Source organism: Erithacus rubecula (genome assembly GCF_903797595.1).
Source record: "Erithacus rubecula genome assembly, chromosome: 1".
NCBI lineage: Eukaryota > Metazoa > Chordata > Aves > Passeriformes > Muscicapidae > Erithacus > Erithacus rubecula.
Genome location: NC_136658.1, coordinates 40,749,204 through 40,765,647, shown reverse-complemented (window position 1 = coordinate 40,765,647; position 16,444 = coordinate 40,749,204). Strand labels below are relative to the sequence as shown.

The window sequence follows — 16,444 nt, the reverse complement described above, 5'->3', positions numbered from 1 at the left end:
AGATTACTTTTTCATCTTGCCCACCTTGTTATTGTTTAAATGAATGCAATAAAGAGACATGGTTTTAGTGTTACTTTTCCACAATTCCCTTCCCACCAAGTCTCACTTGGGGGAATTATTTTAACAGAGTTTATTTAGGTGTTTTCAAGCTTAATATTCATATGTGTAAGCAGAGCTTTTATTTTTGTGGAACAAAGTGTTTCAGCCTTAGCCATTCCCCTGATAACCACAAGGGTTTCATTGATGTTATTGCAATGATCTCATTAATTTCTCCATCCTTTAGCTTTGCTTCTTTGTTTCCAAGAGGTGATGTGTAAGCCTCTGCAGGAACATTCAGACTACAGCATGAATGAAAAGTCATTGAAGTCTTTCAAATTTGTCGTTTACATTTTTAATTGAACTGATGAATTGGTGGGAAATTAAGTGGCAAATAACTGAAAATGCCATAGGTTAGATAGGTTTTCTTTTTGTATAAAGAAATTATGCTACTTGGCTGAGTACTGATGATAGGAAAATATATAGCAATAGAGGAGCCAAAATGATTTGCTTTAATACAGACATTGCTATTTCTGTTGTGTATGTCATTCAGAGGTAATTGGTAACACAGTTAATATTTCACAAGACTTTGTAAGACCTGGTTTGCTGTGAAATGTGCACCTCTGTTTTGTGCATTACTGTCCCAAACGGCAATCTACTGGAACTATGTAAAATTAATTTTTTCCAGGGTATAGGGAGGAGAGAGAGTGAATATTTACTGTGTTATGGTTGCATAATGTTGGGTGGGCTTTAGTTGCACTGGGTTTGTACAGACTGGGAACAGATTCCTCTCCCAAGGACTTTTCAGTAGTGGGTAAAAGCAGGAGGGACAAAACCAATTAGTGAAGGTATGCCTGGAGTAAGTGCACAATATCTTAGCAACTGAAGAGAGAGACAGATAAACCTTTCCTGCCCTTTTCTCTCAGTGAATAATAGTCATTAAATGGGTGAGAGATCAGGAAGAGAGCACAGAAGGAACTGGGCAAGAGCAGCACAAAACTGGAAAGAAGGCTGAATTGTTCAGCTTGGTTCTGTTGCTTTGTCACTGAGAAATGCACTCCAGATCTTAGGTATAGCACTTTGCTTTCAGAGATAGCCTGACTCTATGCAATGGAAAACCAAAATACTACATGAAAGGAATGCTGAAAGCCTGACTCAGATGAATTGTTTGCTGGAATGTAATTTGGTTTCTTGAGCTTCTCATGCTGTTAGTTATAGCTGAGGTGTTTCTCTGGAGAGCGACGTAATTCTATTCGGTGGCTGGATTTCAGAATTAGATATGGTTTTGTTCATCACTTTGTAATGTGCTGAATAAATCAGGTTCCCAGATACTTAAACGAACTAAGTCTACCAGGCTGTGTTAGTTATAATGAGATAATGTGAAAGAAAACACATAGTGGTGAGTAATCTCAACCTGTCTTTACATATATTTTTTTCAGCATGCAAGAAGGTTTCCCTTTTGCAGATTTGCAGCATCATTACAAGCAAGCTGTTTATTAGTGTCTTTTGCCCACTAATGATTTATACTAAACCACAATATTAAACAGACTTTATAAAATGTACTTTAGGTACTCTTTGCTGTAAAGGTGGAGGTGAAGGTGCATGGGCAGGTGTTACATTTTTTCTTCTTCACTTCTCCTCTTTTATGTTGGTTTTTTTTTGTTTTTTTTTTTTTTTTTTTTTTTTTGATACCTTATCTAAAGGTTTGCATTATCTAGTGTGCCCAGAGAGGGTATGGTATGCCAGAATGATGACATACCTTTGTCCCTTTCCTAAGTTTTGTTTGTTGAGGTTCTAGTTACAGAGTTACAGGCCTCCATACAGATTTCCTGTTTTAAAGTAAGAGTTGGATGCAGTTGATATTTATCCTTATACACTGAAACTCAGTGTATAAGGATAATATAATCCAAGTGGATTTTAGTCACAGTACCTGTCAGTGGCCACTCTTGAGCTCTTGTGAGCTATTGATTACATCACAAAAAATGGTGAAGAGATGGGTGGAAGTGCTTCCCAAAAAGGGCGTGCATGTGGATGTCTGGAGCAAAATGAGAAAAACATGAGAAGCCAGCCTCCTTTATGGAAATATTGAAATGTGTGGAGTGACTTGCTGAGGCAGACTCAGCTGAATAATCAGCCATGATATATATGAGAAATTGTGGAGTTTGAGCAAGGAATTTGATTTTTAAAGCTGAGATATAAGAAATGATTGAGAAGAATAATAGATAATAAGAAATAGAAACCAAAAACATATACATACAGCTTGACTCACCAAGAAATGTACTAGATTCTTTTGGGTTTGGATGCCAGACTAATAGTAATTCACCTGCCTTTCTCCACTCTTCTACAAGAGATGCTAGCAATGACAATAAATATCCTGCTCTGAACATCAAAAATAGAGAAATGAGCTGGCAAAAATGAAAGCTTTACAGCTATATTTTGAGATTTGTTTTAAATGCTTTAAATATATATTTAATTAGAGAGAGAAAAACCTATTCTCAATTAAAACAGTCCTTTGAACTCTTCTGTAGATGAATTTTCATCAAAGTTTCTGCATGCTTTAGAATTTAAAAATCAGTTAGTAATGGAAAAGTTAAGTTTGCTGTAAATGTGTTCTGTACTCATAAACACCACAGGTAATTTTGCAGCTCTAAGCTGGTATTGCACCACTAAACTTATCTGCTTTTTGCTACCTTATTGTTTTCTAAGTGACTGAAACAAATGTGTTTTGGTTTTTAATGAATGCATGTGTCTTGTAAGTTAGAAGAAGCAGGAGTGTGGTGATTATAATTATTTTGAGATATCACCTAGAGGTAATTCTAGTCAGGATGCTAAAGTTGCCTTGCTTCAGCACCAGGCATCTGTGGTGACTCCCTGTGTTCACCATGTATGCCTATATACATAGCACCTATTGTCATGTTTGCATTTAAAACCACAAAGTTTTAGCCTAATACACCTCTTTTAGAGCAGCCATGTGTTCAAAGTGTTCTGTTTCAAGGTCTCCATTTCCACTGTAAAACAGCGTCTTCTTGCTTTGGATGTACATTTGCTTTAGAAAGTATGTCAATATAAGTAAACCTGACTTCATAATATTTGATATAATTTAGATGCAAATGAGGGCTTTGCAATCTGGCAGTCATGCCTTTGTTGTTATTCTCAGTTCATTCAATTTCATCAACATACATTGTAGTCCTTTTCAAGGTCATTTTGGGAACGGGGGATTGTGTTCCATTATCCAGCCCATTTTCACTCTAGATGTGGAGGGCCAAAGCAGTTCTTTCTGGGAAAGCTTCCCCTCACTGAAAGCTGCAAGTATTTTTCTTCCTCCTTCTGCCAGCAGTGAATTTGGTCCTTTGAGTTTTATTATTAAGAACTCCAAGCCAATGTCTTAATTGCAGAAGTAGTTAAAGGTACCAGTAATGAGGTGTGCAATCACTAACATGCAGGTTGTCAGAGTAATTTAAAGACACTTCAGTTGGCTGCCTGTGTAAAATGATGGGGATTTGTTTGCATTCAAGTAAATAAGGGTTTCCTTTTTTATTCATAAGCAACACAATTCACTTAGTGCTTTAGTAAATGCGAGAGACTGAGGAATGAGTGTGAAGAAAGCAATGTTAGGATTGATCTTTTCAGGTCTGTTTATTGCAAATTGGCAGGATTATATGTACATATTCATAGTTTTTGTGGAGGATTATCTTTTATTGTCAGGTTGGCATTTTCACAACTGTTTAATTTACTTTGGATCAAAAGTCAGGCACCTGAGTAGAAGGCAGCTGGTAAGATTTCACAAAATAATACTGGAACAGAATTCTGGTTTTCTTCAAAACGGTGGTGGAAGGCTGAAAGATAAAAGGATTTGAACAGATAAAATGAAAAATTATGATGGAAAAGAAATATATTTCCAGTAATCATTGCAAAAGAGGTTTTTAATTTTAGTGGTACTGCTGTCTCTTCTGGGTTGATTAAGCAGGGTAAGTTGTTTGCTATTCTTCTTGCATCAAAGATGGCTTAGTATTCTTTTGGTGTCAAATGCAATAAACACTGTCAACAGTAATTATTTAGGATTCTGAACCTGTTCTCTGCAATCTGCTTCTTGCTAGTCACTGAAAACAAATATATTTATTATTCTCATACATGCAAAGTTTGATATATATAACCTGGTAACAGGGCTTTGGGAGTATTCAGTGTGCATGGCAGACATGAAAAAAAGGGTGGTGCATGCCTCACTATTTCTTTCAGAAGGTGCCTCGATCATTTATATTTATTAGATTTATTGTTTTTATGCAGGCATTAAAAAAATACTTCTAAATGCTGATGTTTCAAAGACAGTGAGTTTTGTCTTACTGCCTTTGATGTGGACACTGGGCAGGTGTGTCATCAGGGTTGTTTTCTTTGTCTGTACCTGGGAACAATATACTCCTCTTAAGGCTGTTTACTCACACTTGCTCTTGTTTTGATTTTAAACTGTGTTCCCTCAGTAGGAGACTGTGATGACTCTCTTACTGTAAGCATCAAATGAAAATCATATTCCAGTCTTGTAATTATCCTCTCATGAAAAGCTTAATGAAACATTTTCTTCTTCTAGGTTGGCTGTGATCGCAGCAAAAACCTGGTGGATATTTGTGGAGAAAAACATTTCCAGGCATTTGTCTGTGATGCCCTGTCAGTGCCAATCCGCAGCGGTTCTTGTGATGCCTGCATCTCAATTGCTGTGATCCACCACTTCTCAACAGCAGTAAGTCACCCTCTGCTCCACTGTACTGCAGAGCTGCTAGTACTACAATACAAGCAAAGGCAAGAACCAAACGGGAAGAAATCCACAGTTTGCATTTGGTGTAAGCAGTTGTCAGAGCAGAGTTAAGCTGTTGTGCTACTGCTGCTTCTTAGACTTTCTGTTCACGGTCTGTTTCTCAGATGCCCTTGCTCACCCTGAAGCTTTGGTCCTATGTTTGGGTATCATTTTTGTGTTCTTGTAATTAATGACACTGGAGAAGTGGGGTCTGCTTTGGGAGTCAAGAATTATATTATTTCCTGGCTCAGATCTTAGATAGGTCTTGTGATTTTGGGTTTTTTAATCTGTGCATTGGTTGTCCATCTCCAAACAAAAGGGAGACTACTTACCATTCTGCATCTCTAGGTTGGATAAGGTTCTCTTGGCAGAAACTGTGCCATGGCAACAAGTTTCTAGACCATCTTAGAGAGGCCTCATGGATCTTTGCATACCAGAAATGAGGTGAATATTTCCAAATCCAGTAAAAAAAAAAAAAAAAAAAAAAAAAAAGTAGAAGGAACTCTGATTTGGAGAAGGCTGACATATCTTTGTTGGTGTGGTCAGAGGACCTGTGTTTAAACTGTAAGTTTGACCCCTTCAGCTATAGATTCAGCCTGTGCATCAATCAGGTGTGGTAGATTTGAATCTGGGATTTTAAATACTGAATCACCTTCTTGAAAAGGTGTCTGTCTTTTCCAGGTGGACTAATCTGTCCAAGAAATCCTGCTCAGCACAGAACTATTTTCAAATGGAAAGAGAATAGTAGAATCATTGAGGCTGGAAAAGACCTTTAGGATCATCAAGTCCTGCTGTTAACCTTGCACTGCCAAGTTCACCACTAAACCATGTCCCTGAGTGCCACATTTACAGGTCCTTTAAAAACCTCCAGGGATGGTGAATCCACCACTGCCCTAGACAGCCTGTTCCAGTGCTTGATATGAATGGTCTCTCCACAAAGAAATTGTGTTTAGGAAAATACCTTGGCTTGCACACAGTGGTGGGTTATATTATGAATGAAAATAAATAGTGGGAAAACCACCTTTTTTTCAAGTTTTATTGTATCTTTGGTAAGGAGAAATTGCTGCCATTCCATTCTCCTGACTTCTTGTTTATGTACTAGCTTCACACTTTTCCTTTCCAGGAGCGGAGACTGGCTACTGTCCGGGAACTAGCTCGGCTTCTAAGACCTGGTGGAACAGCACTCATTTATGTCTGGGCAATGGAACAAGAATACAAAAACCAGAAGTCTAAATACCTTAAGGAAAAGAATGGTAGTAAAAACAAAGACAAGGAAATGAATACTGGCACAGCCCAGAGACCACTTAGTGACCAAGAGCCTGATAACAGCAGCCAAGACTCAGCTTGGTCTGACCAGCTCCTTAATGACTTGAAGGATGAAAGCTGCAGTGCCAAGCCAGTAGCAGACTTTAGACTGCCTGTTCACACTAACAGAACCTCCTTTCACTCTCAAGATTTGCTGGTTCCCTGGCACCTGAAAGGTGGAACTAAAAAGAAAGAGAAAAATGTTGATGCAGTGTTGGTTCCAGGTGGCTCCAAAGAATCACAAGAATTCAGCCCTGTTTTCCACCGCTATTACCATGTGTTCTGTGAAGGGGAACTGGAAGCAGTATGCAGATCCCTGGATTGTGTGAGGGTTCAAAAGAGCTATTATGATCAGGGAAACTGGTGTGTGATTCTAGAAAAGTTGTAGCCTGTGATGCATCCTCTACTATCTGTAGAGTTTTTGTTTTTTATAGTGAAAGGTATTGTGTAAAAGGTATTTTTAATGCAGGTTCCAGCCATTGCCTCTTTTAAAATAACAGAATAAAGATTGTGTATTGAGTTAATAAGAGTGGCTAACACTGTGTGCATATGTTAACAAAATAATGGCCAAACTCAGCTACTACCTCTGCAGAGTGTTTGCTTTACTTCTCTGAATTACAGTGAAGAGGATTAAGTGGGAAAATATGCCCATGCAAATCACTAAGGCCAGTGTTGAGCTTTTAAAGACAAAGGGCTTGGTTCTCTCTTCTCTTACACCATTTTATATTGATGTAGCTGCAGTGCTTTCCCTGCAGTCCACAGCTAATTGGAATGGAATCTGGGCAGGAAAGGCAGAGTTGTTTGCTGTGTAAAACTGTGGATCAGGGAGGAGGGAGGGGATGGCATATGAAGCAGTTAAGCTGAAGAGCCAAACTGTTGCCTCAGCTTTGGTCCTGCCTGTTTTGGTGTCCATGAGGGGTGACAGATCTCTTTCAGTTTGGACTTTACTCTCTTGTTTGTGGTAATAATGATTTCCTCAAAGGGAGCTGGAAAGTTAGTGAGGATACCACAGACATTTTTCTCTTCCTTGACTCAAATACCCTCAATTTGTGCTGTCCATCCCCAGACTTCTGTAGCTCTTCATTGTAGTGTTGTGTGAAAACTCCTGTGAGGTATGAGTTCCAGCCCATCTAGAACAGCCAGACCAGCTCTGCTACACACCTGCATTTCTATGAGTGCATGTCTCTGTGCCTGTAGCATCAGGAGTTGTGGGGGTGAGGTGACCCTGAGATCCTACAGGGAAATAAAAGGGAAAAATATTAAAGGCAATATTGGTGCAGGTTTCTTCTGGATATTTTCAAACCCTAAATGCTGGCAAGTGGAGCAAGTTTTATTTAATGTACTTCAGAAGAGCAAAGCACTGGAGTAGAGAACTGATGCTGGGCTGGTTGACTCAGAACAGCCCTTTTGGCTGTGGCCTACAAGTGCAATTTATTTGATACAACTCTTGTGCTGCCAAAGGAGCGTGATACCTGGAATGCATTTCTGGAGCTACAATAATGGGCTGACTTTTGTAGGGTGAATGGCTGTTGGTGCCTCTGGAAACCAGGGCTGCTAAGCCATGCCTGTTACATTGATTGATCACCTGTAGTTGTGGCAAGATCTATGGTATTGGCAGGTTGTGCTGCTGTGAATAATGGCATATAAGCTGAGGTGCCCTTCCTAAATCGTGTGGGGACTTTGAGCACAATTTGGCCTACCATGTGCAGGTTAAAGGCTGCTGTGCTGGCAGCCTGCTCACAGTCACCATTTCTCCTAGGCTCCCATCTTGTAATGGAGAAAATCTGAGGGGAATGAGAGCAGTAAGAGAGGAGCTTGCTGCCACCACAATTCACCTGGCCTGTGCTTTACTTGCTGTCTGCTTTTGAAGAGCCCTTGGGAAGGAAGGTCTCATTCCTCAGCTGCACATGCTGTTCATATAGCAACAGCCTTGTCTTAACTGATTTATTTCCTTCAGACAACAAAGGAAGCATGTCTGTAGCAATGAGCCCTCTGGGCATGTTCAGGGGCTGATGTGCACACATTCAGTGAATATCACATAGCTGGAAATATCTTTCATCAAGCCCTGAGCTGGCTTCAGTACTGGGACACAGTGTTTGGGTGCAGGAACTCGCCCCTTTCCCAGCTGGACTGTGGGACCAGAGCTGGCCTGACAGCTCCAGGTGCAGTGCTACATGATGTCCGTGTGTCACTGGTGAGAAAGGCAGGGACAGCCTCTCCTGGGTGTCTGTGCAGTGACTAACTCACTAGACTGGGCTCCCTATTTCTGATTATGTGAATTGCATTCATGTAGAATAAAGGAGGAGGACACATCTCTGAGCTCTGTGTCTGCATGTGTGTTTGCTGGTGCCTGGACTCCTGTTGAGCACAGAGTAACTGCTGTTGTGTTTGTACATTGCTGTAGCTGCACTTTCTTTAAGAATATATGGTGTTCTGGCAAGGAACAATTACTGCTTGAAAGTCCTACTGAAGTGTTGCCATATCATGACCTTGTGACAAATTAGGAATCAGGTCTGTAGTTGTGCTCGATTACTCAATGTACCCTTGTTCTGACTCAGGATAGTGCAGAGGTGCTGCCTCCAAATTCATTGTCTGACTGGACAGGGTTAAGCACTGTTCTGACCTGGGGCTCAAATGCATCAAGTAGACAAAGCCTGAATAATTGAATGTGGACTTTATATAACACTGATCTATTTTTTGCAGGCCCTGTGGCTCCTGTAGAGCTTTCCAGCTTTCCCTCTGTTTCCCTGGCAGAGGCAGCATTAGGCAGTGTCTGGTATCACATTTAGTGTTTCTTGCCTTCCAGGCTGAGTAACATCATTTATTGACTGCCATATGTATGAATAGGTCAGATTCTCTCTCACCAGGTCTGCAGTGAAGCACCTGGGATGTCTGAGAGAAGAGTCAAATTTCATTGTCAGTCTTTTGGATGCCATCAGTCTTCCTGCAAGGTATTCCTTTTAGCTGAGTCACAGCAGCTTTTTCAATCCATTTCATGCTGGCTCAGAGCACAGAGTGTCACTCTCCCTGTCCTAGGCAGATAGGGGTGAGTTCCAGTGGGTCCTGCTTCTGGAAGGACTTCTAGCATGGGGAATACCAGCTTGGGCAACACTTCTTGAACCAACACTGGATTGAACATGCAATACATAATTCCTTACCAAGGAGGCTTTTCCTGGCACTTTGAGGGCTGTGAACCAGGGAATGATCCCAGTGGCATGCCATCACTTCAAAGACAGTAGAAAAGTTAAAGGTACTCTGACATCCTCTGAGGCCTGGAAATGTTATGAAATATTTCTTTGGTTAAAGTCAGAGAGTCTCTTCAGATCCTCTAAGAGGAATGAAGTGGTGAGGGAGAAAATTACAAGGGAGGAGGGCAGGTAGATGTTAACAAAAAGTATTGCAGAGACACACAGAATTGCATGCCACCACAGATGCCCTCAGCAGTATTCACTTCCCCCTTTTTCCATCCTGGAAGTGATAATGAGATTAAATTCTTGTAAGGTCAGCATTTGGGTTTAAATATTGCAAGTTTCTTGGTGCACTGGTTTTCATAGTAATTATGTTCCCTTTTTGGCCTTATTGAAATAACAAATGTGCTTAAATGGTTATTCATTTGCAGTCTAGAAGACAAAGGGAAAGCAAAGCTCCCTGTGTGATGTGTGCTGTGAATGCCAGTGCCTCTCCTATGGCAGTCCTCCCTGATCATCATCAAAGTGTCTCAGTGCACCCAGGACTAGGGAGGTGGGAATTCTACTCTGAAATTTCTATCTCTGGGCACATACAGGCAAGCATCTGGTGGTGGCCAGAAGTGGCTGTTTTGGGGGTCACTGTCCCCCTTGTGTCCAGCCTCCCATTCCACAGACCACCAAGCCATCCTGGGTCAGGTGCCCTGACCCTGTGCTGGGCAGACCTGTGCCATGTGTTGCACTATCCTGCCCTTAGAAAAAAAACCATGCTTTAGTGCATCCCTGGGCTTAAAGCAAAGTACATGATGAGGAGATTTCTTGTTCTGGGGCAGGCAAAAAATGAAACCTTGAAAACATGGAGGACTTCTTTTAATTTCATAGAGGTTCTTCAGACTGATGTCCTGGTGCAGCCAAGCCCGTGACAAAACTCCTCCGGACCTTGGAGAGGCTGGATTTCCCTGGAAGAGCTCAATTTAGGCTTAGCAGGGAGAGGTGTAGGACAGCAGATGGCAAGGGACAACATGCTGATTGCATTGCTTTGCTGAAAGAGAGCCACAAAAAGCTGAATGAGGACCATAGCTTCTCTTAAGAGAGCTTGGAGGACTGGCCTTGGCACTGTGAACAAAAGATGAACTCTTGTACTCTCTAGTGCCCACCCAAGTCACTCAATCATGCCCTCCCTCAGCCAGACACAGGAGAGAAAATTTAATGAAAGGCTCATGGGATGGGATATCACTGGGGAGAGATCACTCACCAATTACCATCATGGGCCTGAGTAGAAAAAGGAGAAGTAAAACTGAATATTAAAAAACACCTTTCTTCCACCTTTCCTTTCTTCCCAGCCTTAATTTTATTTCTGATCCCCTAACTCCTTGCAGTGACTCAGAGGGATGGGGAATGGGGATTATGGTCAATTCATCACACGTTGTTTCTGCAGCTGCTTCCTTTCTCATACCAGGATTAGGAATCTTCTTTCTCTCACAGAAGCATTATGAATATGAAGCTTCTAATTCATGTAAGTACAAATACAGATGACAGAAATTCTCTATAAAATGTGAATGTCAATGAGCGTGTTTGGGGAACCGTGTGCCAGAAATAAATGTCATGCAGCTGTGAATGCATACAGCAAATATTCTGAGTTTTGCAAACTGTTCCCCTGACAGTACTAGGTGGATGGGGAGCATTCCCATTAAATTATGAGAGATTTAGAGTGATAACATTTTAAGTATATTACAAAATATTCATGTTTACCAGAATTTAAAAAAAATTAACCTTTTAGTTTCAGAATTCCAGTTCTGTTACACCTGTCACAGAAAGTGAAAATGATAAAGATTTGCCCAGGAATACTGAAGAAGATTAATAACTACTGTCTCCAGTGTGCTTTGTTTTGTGTATTCTTCTCGCTGCTACAATTAAAGATTCCTTGTCATTATCACTTTCTGTGTGTCACTGTGGTTTTCTATAATTTATTGTGGAGAAAAGAGAGAAAGACATTCTATTCATTATTACAATTCTCTTTTAGGTGTGTTAATGTGTTTTATATGAAGTGATTATACTGACATCAGTACTTGGACCCTAATTTATTATGCAAATAACTTGCTATGTGCTCTTGAGGCAGAATCAGACTTGCACTTCTTTGTCTAAGCTCTCTTAAAACCATGCCTGACATCTCAAGTGGCTGGAAATGAAACATTTTCCTTCTCTGACCTGCCTCCTTAACAGACACTTGTTACAGAGATGCTTGTTGAATGCTTGTTGAATGCAGACAGCTTGTGCCTCATGGTGCTATCATACACAAATTCCTGGGCTCAGCCACCTCACTGAACTGTAAAAGACATGGGTGTTGAAGTCTACAACTCAGGTCAACAGCAAGACCTTTATCTGAAAAAAAACCAAAAAGGAAACCAATCTTTGATCACAACAATCAACTATATAGATGTGTTTTTTCTTAGCAATGTCTTTGTCTTATATTCCTACTGAAATTTATTTGAAAACTATTGAACCAAAGCACAAGACAGTAGAATAAATTAACATGAAATACATATTTTTATGAATTATTTTGTGCTTCTCCATGTGATGTCTTATTCAGACTCTAAATCAAAACTGAAACTGTGATTCCAAGGCCTAGAGACAATTTAGAAAGTACTAACAATAAAAGTAGCTTATTGTGTGCTGCTGAGCCATCCTGTCTCCTCAGATAGTTCATCTTTGATGCCTTCTGCAGAGCAGCAAATTTCTTATCACATTCAACTGCTCAAACACACATCAGTCCTTAATGTTAGGCTCCTCATACACTTGGATGAATTCAAAGCATAGAATTGCAACCAGGGAACTGCTAAAGCACCTATCTCAGGGAGGCAGAGTCCTTTCCAGTATGCTGCAGCTCTCTCTGGCAGAAATTCAAGTTACAATCTGGCAATATCTGAAGCTCTGTTAGAACAATTACAGTGAATCCCACGTTCCCATTATTAGAAGGCAAATCCTCCCTTCAGTTCCAATTTCAAAGCTCCTCAGCTTTTCACACTGCCTTATTCTTCCAGTTAAAGATAGCAAGGATAAGAAAAAGGGAAGAGGTTGTTCATTCTTTTTTTTTTTTTTCACTTGCCACTTGCTTAGTTTCCAAAAGTGATTTGCACCGTACATAGTCCTTACATGTTCTCCTGTGCTCTATAAATTTATTAGCACAAATCTCTTGGCTTTCCCCCCACCTCTTTCTTCCGTTGCAAAGCGATTTTTTTGTGCACAACATCCCTTTCTGAGGACTTGTTTGTGTGTGCCATCAATATTTTCACCTTTCTTTATTTACATATTTCCTCTCTGGTTTCATGATCTATGAATTCTCACCCAAATCAGATTTCCTAATTTACCAATACAAATGACTCCTTGTCTCATAAGTAATGACATGCTTGAGTCCTTGAAAATCCTAACACTTTATATTTCCCATTCAAATCCTCTCCTCAGGTTATTTATCTCTGGGACTCTTACAGGCATCTCAGGCTGGGAAATTTTGACATAAAGCCCTTAAATAAGTAGCCCATGTGGTAACTAGCCTGATGCTGGTTTTAATTTATCATAAGAACCAGTACCTAGCAGTTTCTACATGACCCTTTTATTAAGGAGTTTTGCCCTTCAAGAGAGCTTGGTTTCTTTGGGGAATGCTTCCTATTTTTTTAAATTGCCATTGTAATGATTTCTGCTCCATGTACTCATTTCCCATCTCACTTTCCTCACTCTTCATCCCATATTCTAAGGAACGTTCAGAGGGTGTTTTATTTAAAATTCATTGATGCCTCTCATCAAGCTACCACAATGAGGGGGTATATTTCTTCTGGCGCAACTGCTGAGTTTTAAGAATACACTAAAAAAGGAAAAAAAAATATTTATTGTGCATTCTTCTTGTGCCTCAAGCTTTCTTGGATATCAGGTTGTATGTGGCAAGGATGTAAATTAGAAGGTGTTCTGGAGTAAAAAACATTTTCAGCAATTCTTTTTAATGAAGAAATGCTGATTATGGAGATGTAACTTCTCTGTATGCTTTAAATTAGAGAAATCACAGAGATTAATCTCTTTCTTTCTGCGGACATCTCACAGATTAAATAAACACAATTGCGCAATCTCTGGTGCTGTTACTATTCTCTCTCATTTCTGTTGCAAAACCTGAAAGACATGGAGACAGCTTGCAGGCCACAGTGAGATTTATCACTCCAAGACCCCTGGTAGGAGGTTTGTTAGGATGGCCAGAGTCCTTGCCTCACCTTTGATCTTTCCAAATAATCCTCTCAGTCAATCCACTTATTCAGATGGACATACCAAATAATCTCCTGGGAGAACATAAGGTCAAAAATCACTTCTTGCCCATCTTCCCTGTATAAAAAGTGCTTGGCTTTACAAGGTATAAAGACTTCATAATAAGACTATTCCTGTGTGACCAATCCCTTTCTAAATCCACCGTTTTGGCAGGACATCCTGCAAGGATGTTTATATCTTGCCTGTGTCAGTAGCTCCCTAAGATGCTTCTGAGAGACTGAGTGAGGCTTGAAACCACATCATGGGGAATTATTAAATGAAACTTGACTATGGGACACATTATGGTCTCTCCCATTCTGAAACTTCTGGGACAGAAGAGCCTAAAAAGCACACTAAAAGAAATCCAGTGTCTTCCCACTTATGGTCTCTTTTCCAGCTTGGTGGTATCCAGCATGGTAGCATATGCTTAGAGATATGCTTGCTCAGTGTAGCCTGTGTGTTAGCATCAACAGGGGCCTGGAGGGGCCTTTGTGCTTCAAAATGAGTGGCTAGACAAGGTGGCAGTGTCACACTTGTCAGAGGGTTTCCTGTCAAGAACAGAGACAGAGACAGTGACTTGGGATGTCAGGCATATTACTCAGTATTTACAGCTATTTCTGGGTCAAGGGCTAAGACAAGAATTGCATGTGAAATTGCCCTTCCCTCTAAACAGAGTAGTATAACACAAAGAAAAATGAAAATCAATTTCAGGAATTGTGAGGTGAAAATTGGAGAGGAGTAAATTGTTCAAGTTGCTGCTGAAAGAGACAATTATGAACACTCTCTGTGGCAGTCAAATTCTCTGTGCAATTATTGTCACGGTGCTGAATTGCCTTGGAGCCCTTTCCATGGAGCAAGACCTCACTGGTCTCAACACTTTTTTCCCATGAGTGTTAACCTTTTTATAAGAAAACATGCTCCCAACTTTTTTTTATTCTCTATGTTGCAGCGAAAGGAGGGGACTCCTGAAATACTCCATGTGTACAGTCCAGCTGGGACAGTTACTGCAGCTCCCTTCAGTTTGCTGTGTGCTGCCCATGTGAGTGTGTATTGGACTGAGCTGCAGCACTGCAGGAGAAAAGGACAAAGCCCCAAGGTCTCAGGAGCAGCCAAAGGCTGTGGTTACTCTGCACAGTCTCCAATATCAGTTTAAGGTATTGCTGCTCTTTCAACAAAGGGGCTGATATAACACTGTAAGACTATGCTATAATATGGCCTCTGGAGCTGGCCTACCTGTAAGAACCAAAAGTGTGCTTTAATCTCACTTAAAACCAAAACCAACCCATTGCATTGCATTGAAACTCCGTCTAGAGTATTTTAGTTACTATTGCACTGGTCTGATGGATAGGGACTGATGAGTGAAAGCCCCAGGGTTTTAATCCTCTGCCCCAGCCAGGTGATCTTGAGTCAGTATTTGTGTCTCACTTTCAAAGTAGCTGATCTGAAGCTCCCTGACATGTGCAACTCTCGACCTCTCCAAGATGAGCAGGCACCAGAGGATGCAGTAATTTCTCCTCAAAGGTGTGTTACCAATCTCAGCAAATCACAGACAGGATGAGTGGTACCCCTGCTGTGGGCTTCCTGTCTGATAAAAATGTTTTCAACTTCTCAAAGGAAAGGCCAAACAAAGCATGTAAAAGCTTCCCAAGAAATGAACTGAATGAGTTATTTCACATGTGTAGCAGCTGCCTCACAAAACATTTATTAGTAGAATAATAGAATAATTTTGGTTGGACAAGGCCTCCAATCTAAGATCATTGAGTCCAACCACTAACCCAGAACTGCCAATCTGTCACTAGAGAATTTCCCAGATGAAGCATTTGCTTTATTACAGTCATGAAACTTTGGTGAGGAGAGGGAAATGGACGTTTCTAAACCCCACCTCCCTGGTTTGCTGAACTACAGCCAAAATTATCATCTCTTTTCAAAGAAGCTGAGGAAATTAACAAAATAACTATTGCTCGAGGCAGACCAACTAGCAATCTGCCATTGAATATGGAATAATGGGTGAATCATTGTTCGATCCACCACAGCCTCATTTGTTCTCATTGCAAGCTGAGCTCTCCTTTCCAAGCAAGGCTGTCAGGAGCCTCAGTGCCACTGGGGCTCTTTTGTTGCTGCCAGGAGCACTCTTCTTGATGGACAGTAGAAAATTGTCTAGCTTTTCACTTCAGCTGCTCACTGCACAATTGAGGCACTCACAGCACAATTCAGGCAAGAGCAACTAATAACCTGGCATTGCTGCTACATTGATTTTTGGGTGAGGTGTTCTATCATTTTATGGCACTGAATTTAGACACAGCTGCTTTAATTTTCTCCTGAGTAAATGTAATGAAATTTCTATGAAATAAATATGCCTTTCCCTGTAATTGCATAATTCTTTGTTTGTTTGGGCTTTTTTTCCTGCTGCAATTTCTCCAAGGACTGACATTTTTATTTCTGAGAAAAGATAATGAAAATTCCCATCTAAGTCTAAGTAATCCCTCAGAACTGAATGCTCGATAGTACCAATGGCAACTGAAAACAAGGTGGTTTTAAAAATGAACAGAATGAGAATTAACTGAAGTACATTTTGACTGGGGTGTGTCCCCTTTCTATCCTCTTACCAGCTCCTTACTGGATATTGTTTTTCTTTAGTATGAGGACTTTATAATGTGTTGTTATAACTGAGGTTAGAAATTCTCTCCAGCATCATAGTCGAAAAAGATTTTGTATTCTCATGAAAAAAAGCACCTCTTTTCCCTTAGTGAAACCTTGTCTATTGTTTAAAGAGAACTGCCCAGGATCACAGGAGTGGAGAGGATTTTATTTCTTTTTAACATCTCTGAAATAAAATAAAATATCA

The 16,444-nt window shown here is 40.4% G+C and overlaps 1 protein-coding gene across 3 annotated transcripts in view; it reads left to right on the top strand.

Annotated features, from left to right (window-relative positions):
- ALKBH8 (alkB homolog 8, tRNA methyltransferase) overlaps nucleotides 1-6,654 on the top strand; it is a 43,199-nt gene extending 36,545 nt beyond the window's left edge. For all 3 annotated transcript variants that reach the window (XM_079311963.1, XM_079311964.1, XM_079311962.1), the window contains exons 12-13: nucleotides 4,619-4,768; nucleotides 5,946-6,654. In XM_079311963.1, coding sequence (XP_079168089.1) covers nucleotides 4,619-4,768; nucleotides 5,946-6,515 — 720 coding nt within the window. In that variant the 3' untranslated portion in view covers nucleotides 6,516-6,654. The remainder of the gene's footprint in view (nucleotides 1-4,618; nucleotides 4,769-5,945) is intronic.
- Nucleotides 6,655-16,444: the final 9,790 nt, after the last annotated feature.